Genomic DNA, 24,576 nt, shown 5'->3' with positions numbered 1-24,576 from the left:
TTTTCGCCATTAGAACTAGTCGAGTGTCAATGACAGTGGATTTTAATTCATTTGTGGGTTGCTTAGACCCACTTTCGTCAAAATGGAACAATACCATGCGTGACATTATGGTCTAGCTAATATAATTGACATTCAGAAAATAATGTCGAAAATATCGTCTGACCCTTAAATTCTTTTGAGTAGTATATATAAACACAAAACTAAAAGGCCTGGCTAACAATGCATAGCAACTAAGATAAAACTTCTCTTGGTCAGTTGTGCAAATCACATTTAGTTACATGACAAATTTTTTGTTGGTAATTTTACTATTTAGATTTTAGCATCCTGCATTTTATAGAAATCTTGGGTAAACAGGGTCTTTTTTAAATGTGACTTTGTCTCTGGGAATTGAACAGGTCAGTTTAACTACATTATGTTTCTATTATTTTAATACACACATGGTATGTATAAAATATGACAAACGTCAAAACACATTCAAATGAAATTTTATTTAGAAAGATACATACACCAAACAATTTGTCAAAAACCATCCATTACAGAGTCTTTTCCACTTGATGAACAATAACGTGAACTATTTGATAGGCAGTGTAGAAAATACATACTAAAAGCACTGGCGTAGTAAGTGGAGGAGGCAAGGAGGCATGTGCCCCCCACCCCATTTTTCGGATATTTTGCTAATAGTGTAAAAGTGTGTAAATATAAAAGTGTGCACCCCTCCCCCCCCCCCCCTCCCACTTTTTGGCACCTTCCTACGCCACTGTAAAGTAAGTCAAACTTTAATAATTATTATTAGTTAAAATGAGTTTTGATTCATTTTAGTTTTTTATAATTGACATCTTATATGCATCTTTCATGATAAAAATTAATATATGTTATATACACCAGTGAATAAGATAAAGCCAAAATATATCCAACTTACTATTTTTTCAATTAACATATTAACAAGAATCAAGTTGCACAATCATAGCTGACCATCAACTACTTTAGCCATTTTGAAACCCCTGCATATATCAAACACAAAAATATCAAAAGAAAAAGAATTTAATTGGTTATTGAAAGAACATTTTGGTTCCAATAGTGAACATGTTTGTTTTATTGTGGTTTGATATGAAAACTGTTCAAGAGAGGGTTCCGCTAAACAATTTTTTTTGTTGAACTTTATGACATAAAACATTTGTAGGAGTTGTGTTAATAAAATACACTAGGATTATGCACCTTTAGCATAAAAAAACCCACAATAATTTTAACAGATTCCACAAAAGAATATTGTATCGCATAAAGAAATTGCTAACAAGAATATAAACAATGAACTACAATATTAAAATTTAACAGTTAGCAGAAAAAGTAACATCCTGAATAATTAACAAGTAATAAAAAGTAAATTTTAAATTTAATTTATGTACAGTATCAAAACCTGTTGTGCACCCACACACAAAGGTACACTCTTGTCAACCATGTACAGGTAACTTTTGTGAGATTTACCATTTTAGTAAATATTTTCAACAAACACTGTAGGGTTTGTTTTTTTGTGAATTGGTTGGTGGTAGTTTTTCTTCTTTTTACACTGAAACCTATAATACAATTCCAGGAGTTATCAAGTACTAATGCCCAAGTGATTACTGGCAAAGATTTTAACAAGCGATGTGGTGCAGAAGCCAATATACAAGTCTACTGAGTAGCACACATACTCCAACAAGCTACAAGGAATACTACAATAGATGAACTATTATCTTACACATCCATACATGCTAAAAGCAGATATTTCTCATGGTTCACTATGGGGAAATATCCTAAATGGAATGAGTGCGGAAATATTTGAACAAATTATAATGACCATGCATGAAATTTCAACATACAACATTACGAAGTTAAATCGTGAAATGTCTCCAATTTTGACCTAACCAAATGCAATTCCTTGAACATAAATAGAATTTGTTTCTAAATGATAGTAAATTTTTCATCTTGAATACTAATTTTGTTCTTATAATTTAAGCAAAATTTACTTTCAAAAGAAAGAAGAAAAAAGAAGGTTTTATGTAAAATAATATTTTACACCACAATAATACAACAAAAATGTACATTCTTAATTCATTCTGAACCAAGTAAATACAGATTAAACATACATGTCTTACATGAAAATAATAACAAAATGTAAAAGAAAACAATGATTGTACTTAAGAATTACAGCAACTGTACATCTTATATTATTTATCTAAGTATAACACTACTAATAACAAAGTAGAAGACGAAAAATAAAGTCGGACATGACTATACATTGTCATCTGAATCTATATATTTGCTTCCATACATAAAAAACATTTCTTGACATAAAAACTGAGGTATCTCAGCACACCCAGCTGATAAAAAATACTCATTAAACCCATAGCTTAGTGCTGTAATCTTAGATGTATATAAACACACACACAAAATTCACTAACCCTCCCTAAAGTCCAATTTTTGTCATGATAATCACCATTGTAAATATTAAATGATACACTAAATATTTGACTAGTTACCACTGCACCACTGTGGAAAAACAAATTCAACATATTTTACCTTTATTTGGGGTAAAAATTCTAAGCTCACTCTATCAACTTTCATGATGGGAGTTTGACAACTCACCGATCTTACGACTTCTACGACTGTCCGGTTGCTAATCTGAACTCTCTTACAACTCGATTATTGTGGTGTAAAACTCCTAAGACTTATTAGTTGTTAATCTGAGGGCAACTGTCATAAGTCGGGAATGGGGGGAATTGCAACACAACCGTATAACTTAATATACTACTCAAATTTCGCTACGGATATTTGGAAAAACATGTTGAGTAAAACAAATAAATTTATTTGTGTTTGATGGACGACAGATCTAATTATAGTCATGCTTCGTCATGTCGTGATGTATGGGACAGCCAAACTGCATAGTTTCAGTAGTCACCTGTTTCACAAATTTAAGATGTGCACAAATTGTTAATCATGACATATATTTGGTATATCCCTAGCGAAAATTGAGAAGTCTAGTTTGACTTAAGAGTACTCTGCATCTTTACAGATCTTGTTCGTGAGATCATGCTCATTCTCTTTGATATATCATACATAGTTTTCACATCCTAATCTATTAGCTATAACAAAACATTAATCTATTATATCTATTGATACTGTGTCCCAAAACTGGATAACAATTCTGATTGACTGACCTTTATTTCAGTTGTTTTACACCCTACATTGTAAACATTTAAGACATTACAAATTACTACAATATTTCTAACTACACCTAAAAATTATCCAAGCTGTAACAGTGTATTGAGCAAATTGATTAAACAGATGAAAAATAGAGAAGCACCATCTGATATGATTATCCTGGAATACGCAACCATAAAACATTTTAGTAATGAAAAATAACTGACAGACAACAAAAGAAATTAATTACTAAAATCAAATGCATATATCCAAAGCCTTAACATGAAAAAACCCCACTGAAAATATAATCTTTTACTTTGACCAGGGTAACTGTATTGGAGGAGGAAATAAAGTGTCAAAGAATGATTCGACTGGTAAATGAAAAATAAAGTCAGAAGAAGTAAATGTATTTTTAAAAAGTGGTCTTGTCAGGAGATATTATTCAATAATTAGGGAGACGTAGTTAAATGGGTTATTTGCATTAACTCTGTTTCATGCTAGATAAAAAATTTGTTTCATGCTAGATAAATTTTTTTTTTAATTTTCTTGCATAAGATGTAATGAGAATACCGTAGGAGCCATCATCATCATAGCATTAAACGTACAAGGTAAAATGTTACTTAAATGCAATAGGTATACGAGTATTAATTGAATAATCTGCCATAAAACAAAAAAATTAAGTTGTCCTAATTCTGACAGAATATATGTGGTCTTAAATACAAGCATCCCTCAAGTTCATTTTTCAGTCCCATTAACTTGCAAAGTCAATTGTTTTACTTCAACTACAAATCTAAGAAGCATTAACAAGCAATTAATATAAGTTTGTGACCCAAGATCTGCAGATATGATAAAACACTATGAATCGAATTTACAAAGCCTGTTTTTGACTTACACGCGTGTAACGACATACATTTACAATGCTTAAACACCTGCGTTTAAGAAAAACAGGCTTCATAAACTCGGCCCAGTGGGTTTAGTGCCCACCAACCTCAACATGGATAATTATGCAGAAACTAGAAATACCTTAATTTATATTAATTTCCTTCAGTAAAGGAAGGTTTTTCTTGTCTTGATAATGTTAACTTTATCAATTTTTTTTATAAATAATTTGCTAAAGACATTTAATGTGTATCACTTAATGAAATTAAAATATTAATAAGACGGTGAACAAAATACATAAAATTCCCATTACCCAACTTATTGTTAGAAATGAACAAAACAAGAATTAATTATTTAACACCTGAAACGTAAGACATGGGGACAGAAAGCAACATGAAAAATGACAGATCAGAAACAGAGAAACAAGGGACAGACATTTTACAAGTTTTGATATTTTGAGAAACAGATGTAACCAAAATCACCAAGATCTTAACAGTATATTGTCATTTTGAGTCATGAGATATTCTCAAAGATGAAATGAAGCCACCATGTGAACTTCATCAGATCAAGAGAAAATAGTCTAATCTGCTCTTTTATTACAGTTCTTCTGGTGTCTTCTGTTTTCTGAAATATTTCTGTGATTCTTTTGGATCAGGAATAATCTAGAAAAAAAAAAAAAAAAGAGAGATAAAGAAAAACATTTTAGTACCATTAACATATATTCATGGATTATTAAACATTAATAACTCTGAAGATATTAAACTAATATTTTATAAATAAGTTAGAACATGACACTGATATACACAAACAGAAAAGAGAACTATCTGTTTAATGACACCAATGTATATTTAAAAAAGAAAACATCATGTGTTTAACTCCACTTGGTCTAGACAGGGTGACAAGATTTAGCTTAGTCACTAGACTGTTCATTTGAGGTTTTTGGGCCACAGGATCGAACCTCCTCAGCGAACCGCTGGCTTTTCCCATCCCAAACAGTGCCTCACGACTGGTATATCAAAGGCAGGACCACTTCGACCACTTGCCAATTGCATATTTTAAGAACTGGCCAATTTTATTTTAATTTGAGAACAAAAATTGTATAATAAATTATATTTTGTAGAAAACATAACAGGGTTTTGCTTCTTTTTTTTTTTTTTTAAAGAATGTTTTTGCTCATGCAGAGCTAGCCCATGATGGTATGTGCTGCCCTGTCTGTGGTATAGTGCATATAAAAGATTCTTTATTGCTAATGGAAAAATGTAGACCATTTCCAATGAAGGTTATGTGTTAGAATTATCATATCAAATGTTTGACATCAAATAGACAATGATTAATTAATCAAGATGCTCTAGTGTTGTCAAATGTTTTGTCTAGACAGTTTGAGAAGAATCCCACTGCTAAGACAGTTTACTCTAATGATAGCACCTTGACAGCAAATACTAGTACACATATATACATTTTGAAATATAAATTGTGGAGCAGTGATTGGACAAAATTGGGACTCCATATTTTAAGGCACTGCACACACACATACAAAAATTGTCTGGAAAACAGGTTTTTTCATCTTCTAAGATCAAGAGCCATAACTGTCAAAAAAATGTTTAATCGCTATTAAAGTCAAACTTGATCTGTAACAGTACATGATAAAGCTATACACAAAATTTCAGCATGAAAATTCCATATTATTGGATTCACTGGCTATCATGAAATCTACAAGTAGCAATGAAGCAAACTCAGTTTTTTGTTCAAGGATGAACCCAAAGGATATTAAGGGAAGCGCAAATAAAAGATCCCTTGCTGCCTGTCGTAAAAGAGTAGCCTATGTGGCAACAGCGGGTTTCCTCTAAAAAAATATGTGTGGTCCGTAACCATATGTCTGATGCCATATAACCGTAAATATAATGTGTTGAGTGCGTCGTTAAATAAAACACTTCTCTTTTTTTCCAAAGGATATTAAAGGGACATACCCTAGTTTTTAAACACTAAGGCATATTTTTGACCATTAGAGCCCTTTTTTGATAACTGAAATCATACTTTACTTAGAGTTTATTGTTGAGATTATCCATTTCCGTACATTCGAAGTGTTTTTGGTCATACTGGTGTTTTTAATATCACAAAATGCATTTCTCATATTTTTAAAAACACACACATGCGTCTGAGAAGTAACAGTTATGGGGTCGAGATTTTGTCTATTTTTAGAGGATATTTCATCATTTTAAAGTCACAGACTCATGTCGCACTGAACTGTAACTTTATCCAAATGTGTTACAGGTTTGTAGACTAACTAAACTTTGTGTTAATTTTCACGAATTGAAACTAGGGTATGTCCCTTTAAAATACTCACTGTTTCTCCGCCGGGTTTCCATCCAGCAGGGCACACTTCTCCATGGGTGTCTGTGTACTGGAATGCCTGCACGAGTCGTAGTGTTTCATCCACAGATCGGCCAACAGGTAAATCATTCATTGTTATTTGACGAAGGATTCCCTTTGGGTCGATGATGAATAATCCTCTGAAAATAACTGTTCAGTGAGTAACAGAATATATACTGATAGACTGTTCATAAGGAAATGGTGTTGTTTTCCCCCACCAAGATCTGGTTTAAGTTGCCAAGTTTTTGGTACAAAGTTAGAATATTTTGTAGCTAATAGAATTTCAAAAATATAATCACATAACTGTTGTCAAGACACTGAGATGTTTATTGTTAAAAGCTCATTTAGCATCCTGTCAGTCAACGCATCTGCCATGTTTGCATTTTGGCCAGATTCATTTCAGTAATGCCAGACAACACTAATAATTTGGCCAGATTCATTTCAGTAATGCCAGACAACACTAATAATTTGGCCAGATTCATTTCAGTAATGCCAGACAACACTAATAATTTGGCCAGATTCATTTCAGTAATGCCAGACAATACTAATAATTATTACTTTCATTTTAATGTAATAACGATTAATCCATTATCAGTCACTTAACAGCACAGAATTATTAAGTAAATATTCACTTGTTCTGCCTAAATTTTATTCTGAAAGTAGTAGTATTTGATAATAAAATATTACAATTCTGAACAGAAGATGTTCACTTCACCTATTGTTATCAAACTTTTCTTTTTTTGTAGGAAGGGACTAGTCGCCGCAAATGTTTTCAGTCCTATATTAGAGCTTGTATATTTGTAAGCAACCTTTCAAAAGGTTCAGATATGAGCCTTCCAAATATTCCTTCACACCAAAAATGCACTCAGTCAGTACAGAGGTTTTGATACAGAGTAAGATTATATGAAGCTGTAATATGATTTTCGCCACTTTTTGACATCTACTGACTTGCATTGTAGTAATACCAGCTCTTATCATACAAAAGTAAATCAACATAGGGCTCGATTAGAATGTGAATGGCTGGCTTTCGAAGAATTTCAAGTGATACAGGGATTACCAGTGTACAGACTGCAGTATGTACTATCCCGTCTGTGGGCAAAGTGCTCATAAAACATCCCTTGCTGCTAGTCAGTAAATACCATTATGTGGAGGCAGCAAGTAGTTTCTTCACGTACTAACCCGCTAACATCCAAGAATAGTGTCAGGGCTGCTAACTTGTTTGTCCTGTCCTGGACGTCAAATCTCAAGCCCTGAACAAGGTTTGAACTTTGAATACAAGTATATTGTTCATCATCCAGGGGAGCAGAAATGAAAAATATTTAACTGGCCAGCGAAACAACAACACATTTTTAAACTAGCCCGCCAGAATTTCTATTAATTTGCCAGTCTATAGAACAATTTATTATTAACAATATTGTAATATACAGTGTGTTCACTTCAAATGATATATATAGATATATTGACAAAACATTAAGAACACTTGGTAAGTAATCAACATCATGTTGCAAATGACAGATAGATCCATCGGACTGGTAGTTGCATTTTTTAACTTGTCCGTCAGAATTTCTACTCGCATTTGGCGAGCAGGCGAGTACTTTCTGCAGCCCTGTCATCATAATAATATATGTTGTATATACAACTCTCACCTCAGTGTATGACCTAGATCCTGTAAGTAAACGCCATATGCTTTTGAAATGTCGTGAGTGATGTCGGACAGGAGGGGGATTTTCATTTTGCCAAGTCCACCTCGCTCACGTGGCGTGTTAATCCTGTAAAATAAAAAACATAACACTGTGAAGTGTGGTGATTTGACTATTACATTTGCTGAATAATTCTAAGCATTTCAGTATTTCGATATTGTAAATATTCTCAAGACAAATTTTATGTTTAAATAATGAAGGCAGTAGTACTAAAGTGAACAAGGTAAACGTTACTATTGGTAACAAGTTGGTGTGACAACAATGAGCACGAACATAATCCAATTCCTAAGGACACCATAAGCCTCCTTTTACATCCCAGACTGTGGGACAACATTCCTGGCTACTCTAGTCTTCCAAAGCTATTGTCCATGTATGTCCATTCTCTCTAACACAAGAATTTGAGTAACTGTACACCACACCAACAAACAAACATACCATGCCAGATGAGTCAACTGTCAGAACTTGAGTAATTGTACAACCACAATTACAAACATACCGAGAACTTGATTAATTGTACAACCACACTGACAACATACCAATAACTTGAATAATTGTACAACACTAACAAACATACCAAGAACTTGAGTAACTGTATAAGCATACTGACAAACATACCAAGAACTTGAGTAACTGTACAACCACATTGACAAACATACCAAGAACTTGAGTAACTGTACAACCACATTGACAAACATACCAAGAACTTGAGTAACTGTACAACCACACTGACAAACATACTGAGAACTTGAGTAACTGTACTACCAGAGTGAGAACTTGAGTAACTGTACTACCACACTGCCAACATACCAAGAACTTGAGTAACTGTACAACCACACTGACAAACATACCAAGAACTTGAGTAACTGTACAACCACATTGACAAACATACCAAGAACTTGAGTAACTGTACAACCACATTGACAAACATACCAAGAACTTGAGTAACTGTACAACCACATTGACAAACATACTGAGAACTTGAGTAACTGTACAACCACACTGACAAACATACCAAGAACTTGAGTAACTGTACAACCACAGACAAACATACTGAGAACTTGAGTAACTGTACAGGGTGTATACTACCAAATAAAATCCCATAGACAACAATAGTAACATATGTGGCTAAAACTCCTACATGCAACATATCAATCGACATAAACGCCACGGATATAAATACTACCACCCCTTACACTTAAAGTGAATCAGAAAAAAATGGGGGTGAAGCTGCTCGTTTCTGAGATAACGGGTAGCGTCTATGACCACCCTAGTTTCGCACAAAATTCGAGTACTTTTTTTTTTTACAGGTACCCCATACATGTTTCAAGCACAAGGCTACTTGACACACTGGTACTAGATGAAATAAAATTGCACATTTTTTTTACCCAGATGAAACTATTATTTTTTACAACCAACACACTCACATTTATAACCAACCACAGGACTTGTGGTGTTCACTTCTCTATCAAAAGTTGGGTGCACCTCGAACTTTGACCCAGCCGGAAGTTATTTGGTTTAGTACTACCTACAACCACACTGACAAACATACTGAGAACTTGAGTAACTGTACAACCACACTAACAAACATACCAAGAACTTGAGTAACTGTACAACCAGACTGACAAACATACTGAGAACTTTAGTAACTGTACAACCATACTGACAAACATACCAAGAACTTGAGTAACTGTACAAGCATACTGACAACATACCGAGAACTTGAGTAACTGTGTACAACCACACTAACAAACATACCAAGAACTTGAGTAACTGTACAACCAGACTGACAAACATACCAAGAACTTGAGTAACTGTCTACAACCACACTAACAAACATACCAAGAACTTGAGTAACTGTGTACAACCACACTGGCAAACATACCAAGAACTTGAGTAACTGTGTACAACCACACTGACAAACATACCAAGAACTTGAGTAACTGTGTACAACCACACTGACAAACATACCAAGAACTTGAGTAACTGTCTACAACCACACTGACAAACATACCATGCCAGATGCGTGAACTGTGAGTCCACCGAACAGGCCAAGACTTCAGTGTTGATTTTTTTAAACTCGCTGATTCGGTCGCTAAAAGCAATGATCTCAGTAGGACATACAAAGGTACTGAAAAAAGAAGAAAAAAATAGAAGATGAGACAGTTTATATTTTGTTATAATAAAATAGCTATAGATTTAGCTTCTTTTTTTTTAGATAATTTGGCGAATTTTTCTGATCACCCAGAGCTAGCCCTGCAGTTATAATGTAATATTCAGGATTAACCTTGTCCATAGTCAAATTAGCCAATAGCTAAGTCAAATTAGCCAATAGCTAAGTCAAATTAGCCAATAGCTAAGTCAAATTAGCCAATAGCCAATTTTCATACCAAGTGGCTACAACATTTAGTCTTTGGCTAATGATTATTCTTTAAATTAACCACTTTTGAATAATTTTCAAGGAAGTCCTCTATATATCTTAAAACTGCCTAAAACAAAATTTGTTCCAGTGTGAACCCTGAATAGTACAACAAATTAAAACAAGAATGGTTTAACATTTTACAGACTTTCAGTTCTATTTTATATTAATTACTATAATTGCGACTGAGTATCAAGAAGATGCATTCCAATAATAAAAACATAGTCAGTAGTTAATATTAGTGGGTATAGATAAGCTGGACTCTAAAACATATTAACAATTTGGCATAGTTGGTCTGAAATCTTCAGCCAAGTTCAAAATTAAATCAGCTAAAATGCCAGACAACCTACTTTTTATTAGGTTTTATGGTGAAATAATAAGGAAATACTTTTGCCAAATTCAAGTTTAAACCCTGGTATTTTAATTTTCATCATCCAAATACTGTTTTGTTAATATGCAAGCTGTCACCAAAATAAAAAAGGTACTAACAAGTCAAGTGGATAGAAAAAGAAAACCAGATATTTTCCTTTGTAGTCTGACAACTTGATATCCTTGAACTCGCCATTAATAACAGCTGTGCCATTGAAGTCTGGTGCTGGCTTGGAAACTGAAATAGAAAACAACATAACTTTATAAATGGACATGTTCTTAGTCAAATGATAATGGGCATGCTGGGTAGTACCCATACATTGTTTTTACATTTGAATGATAAACTAGAGAGGTATATATTGAACTCTTTATGTGTAGGGAAATCTGAAAACAATATTCTTTATGATCTAAAACTATGAAATGAAAAATACAAAGTATTTTAACATCTTCAACATAAATAAATAAAAAAAAATTTTTTATATAAAAAATGTTCAGAAATAAAATAAGATATCATATTAGTGGGACATTACAACAATGAATGATACAGATTTGTGCATTCACCAATTCATATTTCCCATCTTTTTGCACATGAATGATCGGAAATAATAAAACCAGAGTTTACGGCTTTTATCAATCTTTTACTAAAATAACCACTTAATTTGTTTTGTTTTTCTGCAAGAAATACCAGTGAATTTTGTCTTGAAAAAGTGTTTTTTGGCAAGAATTTTCGCTTGGATACAATGTAGCAGACATTTTAAGGAAGTATTTAGATTGTGACAGCGAATTTGATAATAAATTTGACTATTTTACCAAAAACAAAAAATATTGAGATATAAATCAGAGCTCGTTTCCCGTTAAAAGATTGTGATCAGTAAAACACAGTGATTGGGAATAATGGCCAGAAATACTATCTAGAGTAAAATCAAGACAAGCTGAATATCAATCAGATTCTGAAATGGTGTTAGGTGAGCAATCACATGAGGTTTTAAATAAAAATTATTACTTATTTTTATTACAAAGTAATAAATTTGTCACTTCTAAAATTGTGAGTGAAATTCAAGTGATCACATCCTTTCTTGGCAAAGACTGACATTTGTAATTTAATTATAAATTTTTTTCAATAAATATATCATTGTTCAATATTAAATACACCAATTTAACAAGATTATATCAATTTAATTATAACTTTTTAATGCTTTAATCAGCAATGGAAATTGATTTGTATCAGTATCACTATGTAATAGTGCAAGAGTTCAAACAAGGGACAAACATGTAACCAACATTTCATCCCTTGTCAGCAAATATCAGTGCTTATGGTTTGAAAATCGATGGTGAGCAATATATTGCTCTCGTGAAATTATGTAGGAGAGCAATTGCTCTTAGTGTCTAAATAAGGAAAATAAACTGCGAGGTGTTGTTAGATGTATCTATCTAAAATGTAAGTTCAAGTTATTCCTTTGTCTTAGTCAGTGTTGTAGGTCACATTGTTTTGTCTCGTCGTCGTCTTTCCAATTTGCTTTAAATGTCTAGTGTATTAGATGAAAAAGAGAAAGTGTTGTTACGTCCATATCACCAATGCATTGATTATGCCAAGTTACATTTATCTGGATCGAATATCAGAAATTTAGAAGACTGAGACAATTAATTGCACAAGTCCTGAACAAATGGCGATTGGCAGTCTTCTTCTGTCGAACAGTGAGCAGGATTACAGCCCGGACATTGAATTTGACGAAACTTGACGGCAATTATCCTTGGGCCCAAGTCCAGACAGGGGATACGAAAAACCTGAACGGTACGCACGTAGGAGAAAATCTGCAGGTCAGCCTTTTATCGCAAACTACAAGTAGACGAGTTCCATCATCTGGCTTGAAGCAAACTCTAACAGACTTGGAACAACATGAAACGGACATGAAGGCTCGAATCGCAGTCATCAAGAAAGAGCTCAAGATAGCGAAGCTGAGTAAACAGTTGGAGGAATTAAAGGTACAAAGAATAAGAGTTGCGCCCGCTATCTGGAAGTGGCAGACTATACAGAAAAACATCTGGTTATAACTTCGGGTTTGACAGTACGAGACCTGAGAGGGATGCCAGCTTTGAAGGAGTTTGCTGATGAGGAAATGAAACAACACGCATTCAGCTTCACAGATGTAGACATGACAGAACGTGCATGCAGACACAGTAAGCCAGCTAAGTCTGGTAGAGATTCAAAACTAACGGATCACGTTATGTTCCCACAACAGTGGCCACATGTGCACTTCGCATTACAGTTTGTAAGTAGGGACATCAAATATGAGGAACCTTCACTGCAACAGTTCGTCGCCGGATATATCGCAATTTTGTTGCAAATGCCTGTTAACTCACAAGATCTGCCGCCTCGTATGACACACCTACAGGATTTAATGTACTATGAATGTACATTCCTATGAAAATCAGTATTAGATTTCCATGGGGCAGAGTTGATGGAGATTGAAACGGAACGGAAAAACTGGGGAACCTCTTTCAGTGATTTAGATACACACGTTCCACCAGAAGGCAAGAACTGCTGAACAGACATACACCAATCGAAGCAGACAGGAGCCTGTTATAAACAATCACCAGAAGCAACAATGGTTCTGTCAGAAATACCACATTCTCGTCTCGTCTCACAGGCAAAGTTGCCAGTGCACCCACATTCTCGTCTCGTCTGAATAGTGAGGCAGGTCTAGCTGTGTAAGACAAATATTTTGCAAAATTGTCTATTAAACTTGAATAATTGCAGAAATCAACAGTTATTTTCTAAATAATGTCAATTGTTACATGAAATTTTTTCACCAAATTAAAAGAAAATTTGCCAACTGCTTTCAAAATTGGCAAATTTGGCAAGTGCCAAAGCTAGCCCTGGTGAAGATTCCACTACACGCAAGTTTTCGTCACACAGTAGATCTGGTAAAGGTACCAGGATACAAACAGTTCCGTCATGAGTCACAGATCAAAACTGCTCATGTAGTTTTATTAGAACCTCTTAAAACTTAATTTCGGCCTACCACCACAGCGGGTAACACACATGACCGTACTTAAGAAGCCATTAACAATCATATCACTGTATTCAGTTCGGGTGTATATAATTTTAAGGGCTGCCGTTTACCTGTTTACAGTGCCTGGAACATACAGTACCTTCAACAACAGTTGTTAGGGTATACCAATGCTGTGGTTGCAGAGTTATTACAGTTTGATTTCCCAATAGGGTATGATTCCACAGAAATGCCACAATTGGATAGCAGGACACATAAAGGTGCCTTGAACTACCCAGTTGAAGTGAACAGTTATTTGGGGACTGAGATAACACTGGGAGCTACAATTGGACCATTTAGCTTGAACCCCCTACAGGCTAAGGTAATGGTGTCCCCGTTATTTTAGATCTCAGTTGGCCAAAAGGTTTTGCTGTCAATGATGGCATAAACAAAACTGGTACCTGGATGAGGTGGTGTGTCTTACCTACCCAACAGTCGAAACACTGCTAGAAATTATTCGCAACAAGGGACCAGGTTGTTTGCAGTTTAAAAGAGATTTACGTTGTGCATATAGGCAGATTCCATTTGACCACGGTGACATTCATTTATTGGGATACTTGTGGGAGGGACAGTTATACATAGTTTTTTCATTTGGTTTATGTTCGGCAGCCTTTGTATGTCAGATAGTAACATCTGCTTTGGCATACATTGCCAAAATTCATGGTGTGGCATGTGTTAACTATCTTGATGACTTTGGTGGTGCTTATATATACCAGAATATGCTATGTCTTCTTATGTCATGCTCGGAGGGCTACTTCAGGCTGCGGGAGCAGAGGAATCAGTGAATAAAGCTAGCCCCCACCCCCCATCTACAGTAATGACATTCCTGGGAATAGAGTTAGACATGGTTGCTATGGAGATGACAGTGGCTGAAGAAAAACTTGTTTTACCAACCATTACAAGCACGGGCAATTGGCCCAGCATAATTGGTGGTGGTTTGGCAAGTGATGTATCAAACACAACCTTTAGATTGTACAATGTATTGTTTATATATCTTTGCATTTTTCCTCATGACTCACAAATCCACCCTCATACCTCCTACTTTTGCAGTTTCGTCCTGACAAATACCCTTGCAAGAAAGATGTCATTATTGATTTCAGATTACTTGTACAGTTGAAGTACTCCAAAACTAACCAATTTGACACTGCAAATTATTTTGTCCTACTAGTAGCTCTCCCACATTCTCCACTGTGCCCTGTACAGGCCTTCAAAGCCATGGTTCAGTGGGTTCCAGCACCCACATCAGCACCTTTGTTTACACTACCATTAAATCACTTTCCACCAGTCACACACTCAGTGTTTCTCACTCAGCTGCGCAGGATTCTGGTACTTGCTAATTTGGACAACAGGGCATAGCTTCAGGAGAGAAGGTGCCACTTGGGCTTTCCGAGCAGGCATGTCCGGGGAACGCGTTAAGGCGATAGGGGGTGGTCCTCTGATGCTTATCTGCGCTATTTAGACTTGTCACTAGACACAAAACTGCGGGCAACATCACAGTTGGTTCAGTTCCTTTCTTGAAGTAAGTAAAGATAAACAAAGTACATGTACTTATAGCTTATGTTTGGCCATTGTTTGGAGGGTTATAAGCTAGGAGTCCGGCGATTTCGCCACCGGTCGATCTCGCCCGGGTGATCTCGACACGGGCGATAGCCGTAAATTCCATATACTGCTGGGCGAAATCGCCGTACTCTATATACATATAAGCAGACGGGAATGTCACTGTTTATTACAATAAATTGGTTATTATAATAATATTTAATTAATGTTTTGGGTTTGATACTGTTCTTTATTCCCAAGCTTTTGTTTTTTCTGTCATTGCTTTTGTTCAGTTTACTCCATATCAGCAAGGTTGGGCGAGATCGCCGACGTTTTGTGTACCATGTCATTGTACCCTTACTTATTGTTTGAGAACATATTAATGTAACAAATTAATAAAATTCAAACTGAAACTCCATCTGTCTGTTTTCTGTCTTCCATACTGTTTACAACAAAGTTGGCCCGACTGACAATACTTTAAGCTTATTATTATTCAGTGCATGTTTTGGGTTTGATATTGGTTTCTCAAAAAGTTGGGCGTGGTCGCCGACATGTTTGTGTGTTCCATTTCATAGTACACTTATATATTACAAATTAATAAAATGTCAAACTAAAACCTTGTGTATGTTTTCTTTTTTCGATATGTTCTTTACATCTACGGTTTTATAGAACTGATCACATTAAATTACCAGTAACAGAAAACTAACGAGATAAGATACAAGGACAGATATAAAGATATATTGCTTATTAGCATTTCACGATTTCAGTTTCATTACAGGGAAATTATAATTCATTATAACAGTTTATGTCTATATGTTGATTAGAGTTCACTATTATTAGTGTTAATCGTCATTAAAACGGTATGCACAGTGGTCACTGCGAGAAAACTATACTCACAAGAAACACTTTAACAGGCAAAGACAGAAAAAAAGGACACATCACATTTGATTTGAACATTGTTCGTATCATTTCATGCAGTAAATGATAGTAATATAAACATTTTAAATAATAAAATTCCTCTTTAGTTAGATATATATAGTACGGCCATTTCGCCCAGCAGTATATGGAATTTATGGCGATCTCGACCAGTGGCGAGATCGCCCTACTTCATAAGCTAGACAACTGCATTTAACATGGTTTTAGTATACATCTGTAGATGATCTGCACTCAAAGTAATCATTTTGTGCTTATAATATACAAACCTGCTCATTACATTTTAATTAATACATGTTACACTTGTTGAACTTGTTAACATCAGCAGTCAGTTTGATATATTATATAGTCTTAAGCATTTTAATTAAACAGTCATAACTCACTGGTTACTCTCCATCTCATGTATTTTGCAGTAATGTTTAGCTAGCACTTTAACATGTTATATGGCCAAATAAATATATAAATTATAATGTTCAATTTTGTTTTGTTGTGTGCACGTTAATTACTTAGGGTTAGTGACAGTGCGGCCGAGTGCCATAGGGAAGTCCCCTCTATTATTAACATTATACCCAGGGACACTTTGATCCTTAGGAAGTGGGGAATGTTGTTACCCATGGAGAATATGACTGGTAAACTTGTTCAGGGTTGTCGATGCCATCAATGATGCGCTGATGCAACGATGGCGTTTGACGGAGGTGACGCCGGCATTTCAAAACATTTTGATTTTGTACTCACTAACAGCTTGACTCCATTGGATGGTGTGCCCACTAGTTCGTCTAGTTTCTTGTGGAAATACTTGTCCTCCAGCATATGTGCGACATGTTTCATCTGTAGACTGCGAGAAAACTAATTGTACAGCGAACACAACACACGCAAGCATCATACATGCAGCCATTTTTACCACGTTGATTGCGTTCGTAAAGCTGGTTTGTTTACTACCATCGTTTCGTATTCTTATTCTGTCAAACTTTGTAAAATATTTTTTATTATTATTATCTTTTATAGTTAATATCCCAATTAATCTTAAATGTTACAAAAATGTATACAATACCTTTATAAAATGAATTTTAATAACAAAAATTAATTGTAAAAATAATTGTCTGTTTTACCAGAATCGGCTTGATAAATACCATCATGCCATATTCACGGATATGAAACCACTGCTTGAGTTAACATGCGTATGTTCGTGAAGATGGACAACGTGAAGAATGTTCTTATTTATCTTTTCTTTTTTTAAATATCGTTTTCTGATATTTAAAAATGTATTTATTTATGTGTATCAAGAGTTTTATTTTTATGCATAATTCCTTCCAGAAGGTGCGGAACGTATAGCCCAGTGGTAAAGTACTTGGTGCGCGGTCGGTCTAGGTTCGATCTTCGTCGTTGGGCCCAGTCGGCTGTTTCTCGTTCCAGCTAGTGCATCACGACTGGTGTATCAAATGTTGTGGTAGGATGTGCTATACTGTCTGTGGGATGGTGCGTATAAAATATATCTTGCTACTAAAGGAAAAATGTAGTGGATTTCCTCTCTAAGACTATAATATGCCAAAATTATCAAATGTTTGACATCCAATAGCCTATGATTAAAAAATCAAGGTGCTCTAGAGATGTTGTTAAACAAAACAAACTTTTACTCCTTCCAGTAATAAAAATATGTGATCGAGTGTGGTAAATATACTGACTATAAGTATTGCTCTACCACTGATGTATTGAAGATAGTGGTATTTGTGGTACTAGTATTTGAGGCGTTTTGTTTTGTTGTTTTTGTTGTTGTTGTTGATGTTTCGTGTGTGGGGGGGTGTTGTTGGGTTGTTGCTGTGTTTGTTGTTTTGTTGTTGTTGTTGTTTGTTTTGTTTTTTTGTTGTTAGTTTGTTGTTTTTTTGTTTGTTTTTCTGTATAGATAGGGTTGGGTTTTGGGATTTTTTTGTTGTTGTTGTTGTTGTTTTTTGGGGGGTGGCACGTACCTATTCAACATCACGCTTCGTTTGCGCCAGATAATCTCAAATGGAAACGACCACAGCTTTTTAGTATGCTTAACATTTGGTTGAGACCTATTCGAATCCCAAACGTCTTAATTAACCGGTTCCGCCAAAATAGTCATTTCACAATACATTAGAGCCCTTCCAAACGTTTTGTTTATTTCAGTTTTGAAGAATATTGTTTTATAATTTATAGTTTATAATATTTAAGTGCATTTAATTTTATATTGCAAGACGCATTCACAAAATTATATCATTTTGTACGAATTGTTGGCAGGTGCGTCTCACTTTACTTGATAGCGCTGTCATTTCCAAGGCACCGAAAATAAACAATTGTATGGATGCATGGTGTATTGCAATGAATTAATAAGGAATGACACGGTAGTAGGTAGGTATATTAATGCATGATATTATTGGGAATGTTTGAGGGGTTATAATTGTTTTGATTTAGTCAAATGTGTTATCTGTTATGTGTATAAATGAAATAAAGGTTATATTGAAATTGAATGATCACAGTCACTCGGATTAGTTTGAGTAGATTCACAGTTTGTACCGTCATTTTGCCCTTATTCCTGTTCACCCATAGTAATTTTATTTCGAACATCATATGTTTTTGCGCACCAATTATATTAGCTCGAGCCATTCGAGACTCTTAATAGTTAATAATTGCTCTCTGCTGTTAGAAATAAGTTTGGAGTAGCCCCAGAAGGCAAAGGCCTCAGGTGATCACCCAATGACTGAGCGAAATCCCACCCCCAGGGTTTCTGCCAGAGGGTAAAACAGGTATGGCGCCATACCCAAATGTTTTGCAGATTTTACTTTTTTAAGTTAACCTTTTGACAAAATTAATTACTCTTATCATTACTGTCTGATTTTGTTAACCCTAACCCTAAACGTAACCCATTTTCTGTCTGGGGGAGGCCTCCCATACCCCATGTTGACTGTGGTTGCATTCAATTCCATAGCGCCATACCCAAAAATTCCTTTCTGGCAGAAACACTGACCCCCTACATGCATAATGAAGACATGATGTCAACAAAGGTCGCAATTTGACCACAAGAAGTTCCTCAACAGTCAAATATTTTCTCTTTTTAAATGTATTTCTGAGGGCAGCGTGTCTCAACCCTCTGCCCCCCCCCCCCCCCAAGAAACTTTGCTCATGATAGTCTAGATCCCCTGAATAAATTCCTGCACATGTGCCTGTACAAAATATAAAAACAAAATTTGGGTGTAAGATATCCTTCAGTAAATATGACAAGTAAAAGTTTGTTTTGTTTAATGACACCACTAGAGCACATTGATTTATTCATTATCTGCTACTGGATGTCAAACATTTAGTAATTTTGACATAGTTTAGAGAGGAAACCTGCTACATTTTTCCATTAGTAACAAGGGATCTTTTATATGCACATCCCACAGACAGGATAGCACATACCATAATCTTTGATATACCAGTTATGGTGCACTGGCTGGAATGAGAAATAGCTCAATGGGCCCACTGATCGTGCATCAAGCAAGTGCTTTACCACTGGGCTGCATCCTGTCCCATATGACAAGTAAGTCATTTGTCTAGTACTGATCAATTACCACCATATGTAACACTACTGCATGGTCGATACTGTACCTCCATTTGATATACACAGTTGTCTGCTTTGTTTATATCCATATTCCTGCCTATGTCACGTGTATCATATATCAGTGTTCGAGATTAACGGTATCCCGATATCCAGGGGATACTAGAATTTAATTTTGGATACCAGACTTCAAGAACCCAGTATCCCACTGGGATGCCATATAATACAAAATTCTCAGGTGGGATACCAGATTTTGGAATGTTAGTATCCAATTGGGATACTGGCCAAGAAATTTAATCTCGAACACTGTACATTCATGTGGTACAGTTGTTAAAGTGTTAAAAAACATATGATGATATCTCATCACAGCATATTCTGACAGGGCACTGGAAAAACATCAGTTACCATAGCCTGGTGACATGGTTATCTGAAACCAGATTCAAAAATATTTATGCCCTCCTAACCCTAATGAAACAAGAAAAGTGTTAACATGAAAAAGGAGTTACACCTGCACCAATCAGTTTTTAGGTAGATGTCTTGCTTAGTCAGTAAACCGGCCTCGGTGGCGTCGTGGTTAGGCCATCGGTCTATAGGCTGGTAGGTACTGGGTTCGGATCCCAGTCGAGGCATGGGATTTTTAATCCAGATACCGACTCCAAACCCTGAGTGAGTGCTCCGCAAGGCTCAATGGGTAGGTATAAACCACTTGCACCGACCAGTGATCCATAACTGGTTCAACAAATGCCATGGTTTGTGCTATCCTGCCTTTGGGAAGCGCAAATAAAAGATCCCTTGCTGCTAATTGGAAAGAGTAGCCCATGTAGTGGCGACAGCGGGGGTTTTCTCAAAATCTGTGTGGTCCTTAACCATATGTCTGACGCCATATAACCGTAAATAAAATGTGTTGAGTGTGTCATTAAATAAAACATTTCTTTCTTTCTTAGTCAGCAAAAAAACACAAAGTTTTTGAAAGTCAAACAATATTGGGTTTTTCATGCATTTGCTTTCTACCAGTGACCAAACAAGCTGTGAGTAAAAGGCTGATTTAGATGCAATCTGCATTCATTTAACCAAGTCTGTAGCCTACTTTGTATTACCTGTCAGCACCACTGAATTATTTAAAATTTGATATTGGCCTATAACTTGTGACCAGTATATTAGTGTAGCTCAGTGGTAAAGGTTCTTGTGTAAGGTGCAATATGATTTATTGTCCCAACACAGGCTAGTTGTGGGAGAACAGAACATTTTGCCAAATTATCTGTCAAACTTAAAAAATTGCAAAAACCCTTTTATTTTCTAACAAAATATCAATTATTACATGAAATTATTTCTCAAAATTTCGCGAGTTTCAGAGCTAGCCCTGCAACTGGACGAGCTGCATTAATGCCATACATAACAAATTCCTTAATTAACCCATTTGACTTATTATTGAAGTATAAATAGTCTTGGTGTCTGACATTGATAGAAATAAAAAATGCCAACTTAAAGGGACATTCCTGAATTTGCTGCCTTGCAAGATGTTTCTGACTGATAAAATATTTCTACAATTAAACTTATATATTACATGTATATATGTTCTTGTTTAGAATATCAATGTCTGTATATTCAATGTGTTTCTGGTCATCTTAATATTTGTAAGAAGCCCAAACTGGATTTTGTCATCAAATAATTTTGTACGTACGAAAAAACATATTTTAAGAAATTAAATTAAATTTAACCTAGTACAAATATTACAACGATCAGAACCACGTTTGATATACAGCCACTAATATTGTATGCAGACAAAAATATTTGATATGTAATTCCAATTGTTAAAAAGTCTCTGTTAGTCGATAATATCTTAAAAATGGCAGCAAACTTAGGAATGTCCCTTTAACAGAATCAATGCAACATTCCATCAAAAGTATTTGAGGGAACTTTGATTAAGATCATTAACCAATGTTTTTTTCTTAACCAAGAAACATGTTTGGAATCTCAATGAACTAACTTCCTTCTGCGATTAACCCTTTGTCTTTTGTAGGCATTTTAGGTTTGATGATGGATGGAAATTATATTTTGGTGTTGGATGGAAATAAATTTTGATACATTTCATTGATATAATTTTATGAACAGGTTATGCCCAGTGCATTCGGCGTGAGACTCACACATTTGAACGTTGTGTCATGCTCTCACGCCGGTACATGATTTTCTCATGCATTTTAAACATTATAGAATTTTTTCTTTCTTTTACATATATATTTTTTGTTGTTCATTCGATCTCGACGACCAACAAACAAGCCTGCGACTGTCGGCCGGCACGGTTAAGCATTGTAAGGCATTAAAATCATATAATAGGTGTCCACGTTGTTTACTGGTCAGAATTTCGAACCATGACCAATTGTCAGTGCACTTATTTCCCGTGCCGGTTTATTCGGATTCACAATGTTGGACTCCGACCAGACAATATCTCACTCCTTGCGAAAGTTCCAACTTGAGAGCTCTGTATGCCATACTTAAATATATATTTTAAAGTGCTTTCTTTATCATTGTACTTCATTAAAAAAAAACCCCAGTTATGACTCTTAAAGGAGGATTCTTGACTTTACAGACATTTAAACATGGTCCCAGCTAACAAGGCTTTTAATGAGTAAACTTGGATATTAATTACATTTTTTTCCGTAGAATATTAATGTGTGTGCATCATGTGTTTCTGGTATTCCTGATGTTTATAGTAGCTGAAACAAGATTTTATCTTTACATGTACGAAAATATTGAAGGCAAAATCTAGTTTGAGCTGCTAAGTTGAATTTTTGGGTCTGATGTTGATCACTTTAAGTCTTTTGAAATATGCCCTGGTATATGAAATGTCATAGAATATATTGTCCTGCCTGTGGGGAAAGTTCATATAACAGATTCCTTGTTTGTATACAATAGGAGTAGCCCATGTAGTAACATTGTATTTTCTGTCTAGCTAAAACAAAATTCAAAATAATTACATGTATTATATATATATGCAGGCCTGTACTTAGCGTGGTGGGTGCGTTCAGACCTGATATGTTAATTGTTAGATATAAAAGAGCTCTGCATAGTTTATAAGTCACATGTTGTTTATAAACAAATATTCCTTTTTTCCTGATGCTATGATATCAGGTGGTTTTTATACCTCATCAGAATACAACAAACACGTTACCAGTCAAGCTTGAATATAGATCCATAGATAACATGTTTTTTGTTTGTCTGAGAGCAGTAAATAATGTCATAATAGCAGTTTTAACAATAGAATGTCCCTAGAGCAAGAAACGTCTGATTGTTACACAGTCTGATTCAATAATTAATGAACAGTAAATAAATAATCCTTTGTAGTGTATTTCCACCTGTTTACACATTTGAGATATTTGTTAGTAAGCCTAACAGTAAGATAATGAGGACCTAGTACAGGTACTTACATGTTTAATACTTGAGGTTGAGAAGTTATGTAATTGTGTAGATATATTGAATATTATTCAACACAGACGAATAATTGGGATATGGTAAGTTGGTATCACTGCAGAAGGAAGGAAGGAATGTTTTATTTAACACATTTTATTTACGGTTATATGGCATCAGATATATGGTTAAGGACCACACAGATATTGAGAGGAAACCCGCTGTCGCCACTTCATGGCCTACTCTTTTCAATTAGCAGCAAGGGATCTTTTATATGCACCATCCCATAGACAGGATAGTACATACCACATCCTTTGTTATACCAGTTGTGGAGCACTGGCTGGAAAAAAAAATAGCCTAATGGGTCCACTGACGGGGATCGATCTTAGACCGACCGTGCATCAAGTGAACACTTTACCACTGGGCTATGTCTTGCCCTGTATCATTACAGAAAGAAATGTTTTATTTAATGACGCACTCAACACATTTTATTTACGGTTATATGGCGTCAGACATATGGTTAAGGACCACACAGATTTTGAGAGGAAACCCGCTGTCGCCACTACATGGGCTACTCTTCCGATTAGCAGCAAGGGATCTTTTATTTGCACTTCCCACAGGCAGGATAGCACAAACCATGGCCTTTGTTGAACCAGTTATGGATCATTGGTCAGTGCAAGTGGTTTATACATACCCATTGAGCCTTGCGGAACACTCACTTAGGGTTTGGAGTCGGTATCTGGATTAAAAATCCCATGCCTCGACTGGGATCCGAACCCAGTACCTACCAGCCTGTAGACCGATGGCCTAACCACGACGCCACCGAGGCCGGTGTATGTATCATTACAGAGACAGATAGGCGGGATCTAGTCGGTAGGGTGCTCAACTGACATGCTTGGGTTGTAGAATGAAGTTCCCTTGGTGAACCCATTATCTGATTAAAAAACAAAATTCACATGCCAATCGGTGCCTGACAACTGGTATATCAAAAGCTGTGGTATGTATTGTCCTACCTGTGGGAAAGTGTATATATGGAAGGTCCTTTGCTTGTTGATGGAAAAATTAAAAAGATTGCTTTCCAATAAGACTATATGATAATACATGTTTGTCAAAATTACCAAATGTTTGACATCCAATAACCGATGATTAAACAATCAATGTGCTTTAGTGGTGTTGTTAAACAAAGCA

The 24,576-nt window shown here is 35.3% G+C and overlaps 2 protein-coding genes across 5 annotated transcripts in view; one reads left to right on the top strand and one right to left on the bottom strand.

Moving 5' to 3' along the window:
• Nucleotides 1-469: 469 nt before the first annotated feature.
• On the bottom strand, nucleotides 470-17,338 carry LOC121370816 (peroxiredoxin-like). The gene is made up of 6 exons (XM_041496300.1): nucleotides 17,166-17,338; nucleotides 11,032-11,149; nucleotides 10,138-10,254; nucleotides 8,073-8,195; nucleotides 6,401-6,566; nucleotides 470-4,718 (listed from the first exon to the last, which is right to left on the bottom strand). The coding sequence occupies exons 1-6, from the start codon at nucleotides 17,323-17,325 to the stop codon at nucleotides 4,653-4,655; spliced, it is 750 nt and encodes a 249-aa protein (XP_041352234.1). The 5' UTR covers nucleotides 17,326-17,338; the 3' UTR covers nucleotides 470-4,652.
• Nucleotides 17,339-18,718: 1,380 nt separating this feature from the next.
• LOC121370815 (coiled-coil domain-containing protein 181-like) overlaps nucleotides 18,719-24,576 on the top strand; it is a 33,411-nt gene continuing 27,553 nt past the window's right edge. For all 4 annotated transcript variants that reach the window (XM_041496299.1, XM_041496297.1, XM_041496298.1 and 1 more), the window contains exon 1: nucleotides 18,719-18,797. The gene's annotated coding sequence lies outside the window, so the exon portion shown is untranslated. The remainder of the gene's footprint in view (nucleotides 18,798-24,576) is intronic.

The sequence above is a fragment of the Gigantopelta aegis genome, chromosome 4, assembly GCF_016097555.1.
Source record: "Gigantopelta aegis isolate Gae_Host chromosome 4, Gae_host_genome, whole genome shotgun sequence".
In the NCBI taxonomy this organism is placed as follows: Eukaryota; Metazoa; Mollusca; class Gastropoda; order Neomphalida; family Peltospiridae; genus Gigantopelta; species Gigantopelta aegis.
Note: the sequence above shows the minus strand (reverse complement) of the source record. Positions and strands in the feature narration are given on the sequence as shown.

Excerpts from the sequence above, each read along its gene's own strand:
- LOC121370816 (XM_041496300.1), bottom strand. The coding sequence starts at position 17,325 with ATGGCTGCATGTATGATGCTTGCGTGTGTTGTGTTCGCTGTACAATTA. Across the intron at positions 11,150-17,165 it reads CCAATGGAGTCAAGCTGTTA|TTTCCAAGCCAGCACCAGAC; the intron begins GTGAGTACAAAA and ends TTTCTATTTCAG. Across the intron at positions 6,567-8,072 it reads GATCTAGGTCATACACTGAG|AGGATTATTCATCATCGACC; the intron begins GTGAGAGTTGTA and ends AGTTATTTTCAG.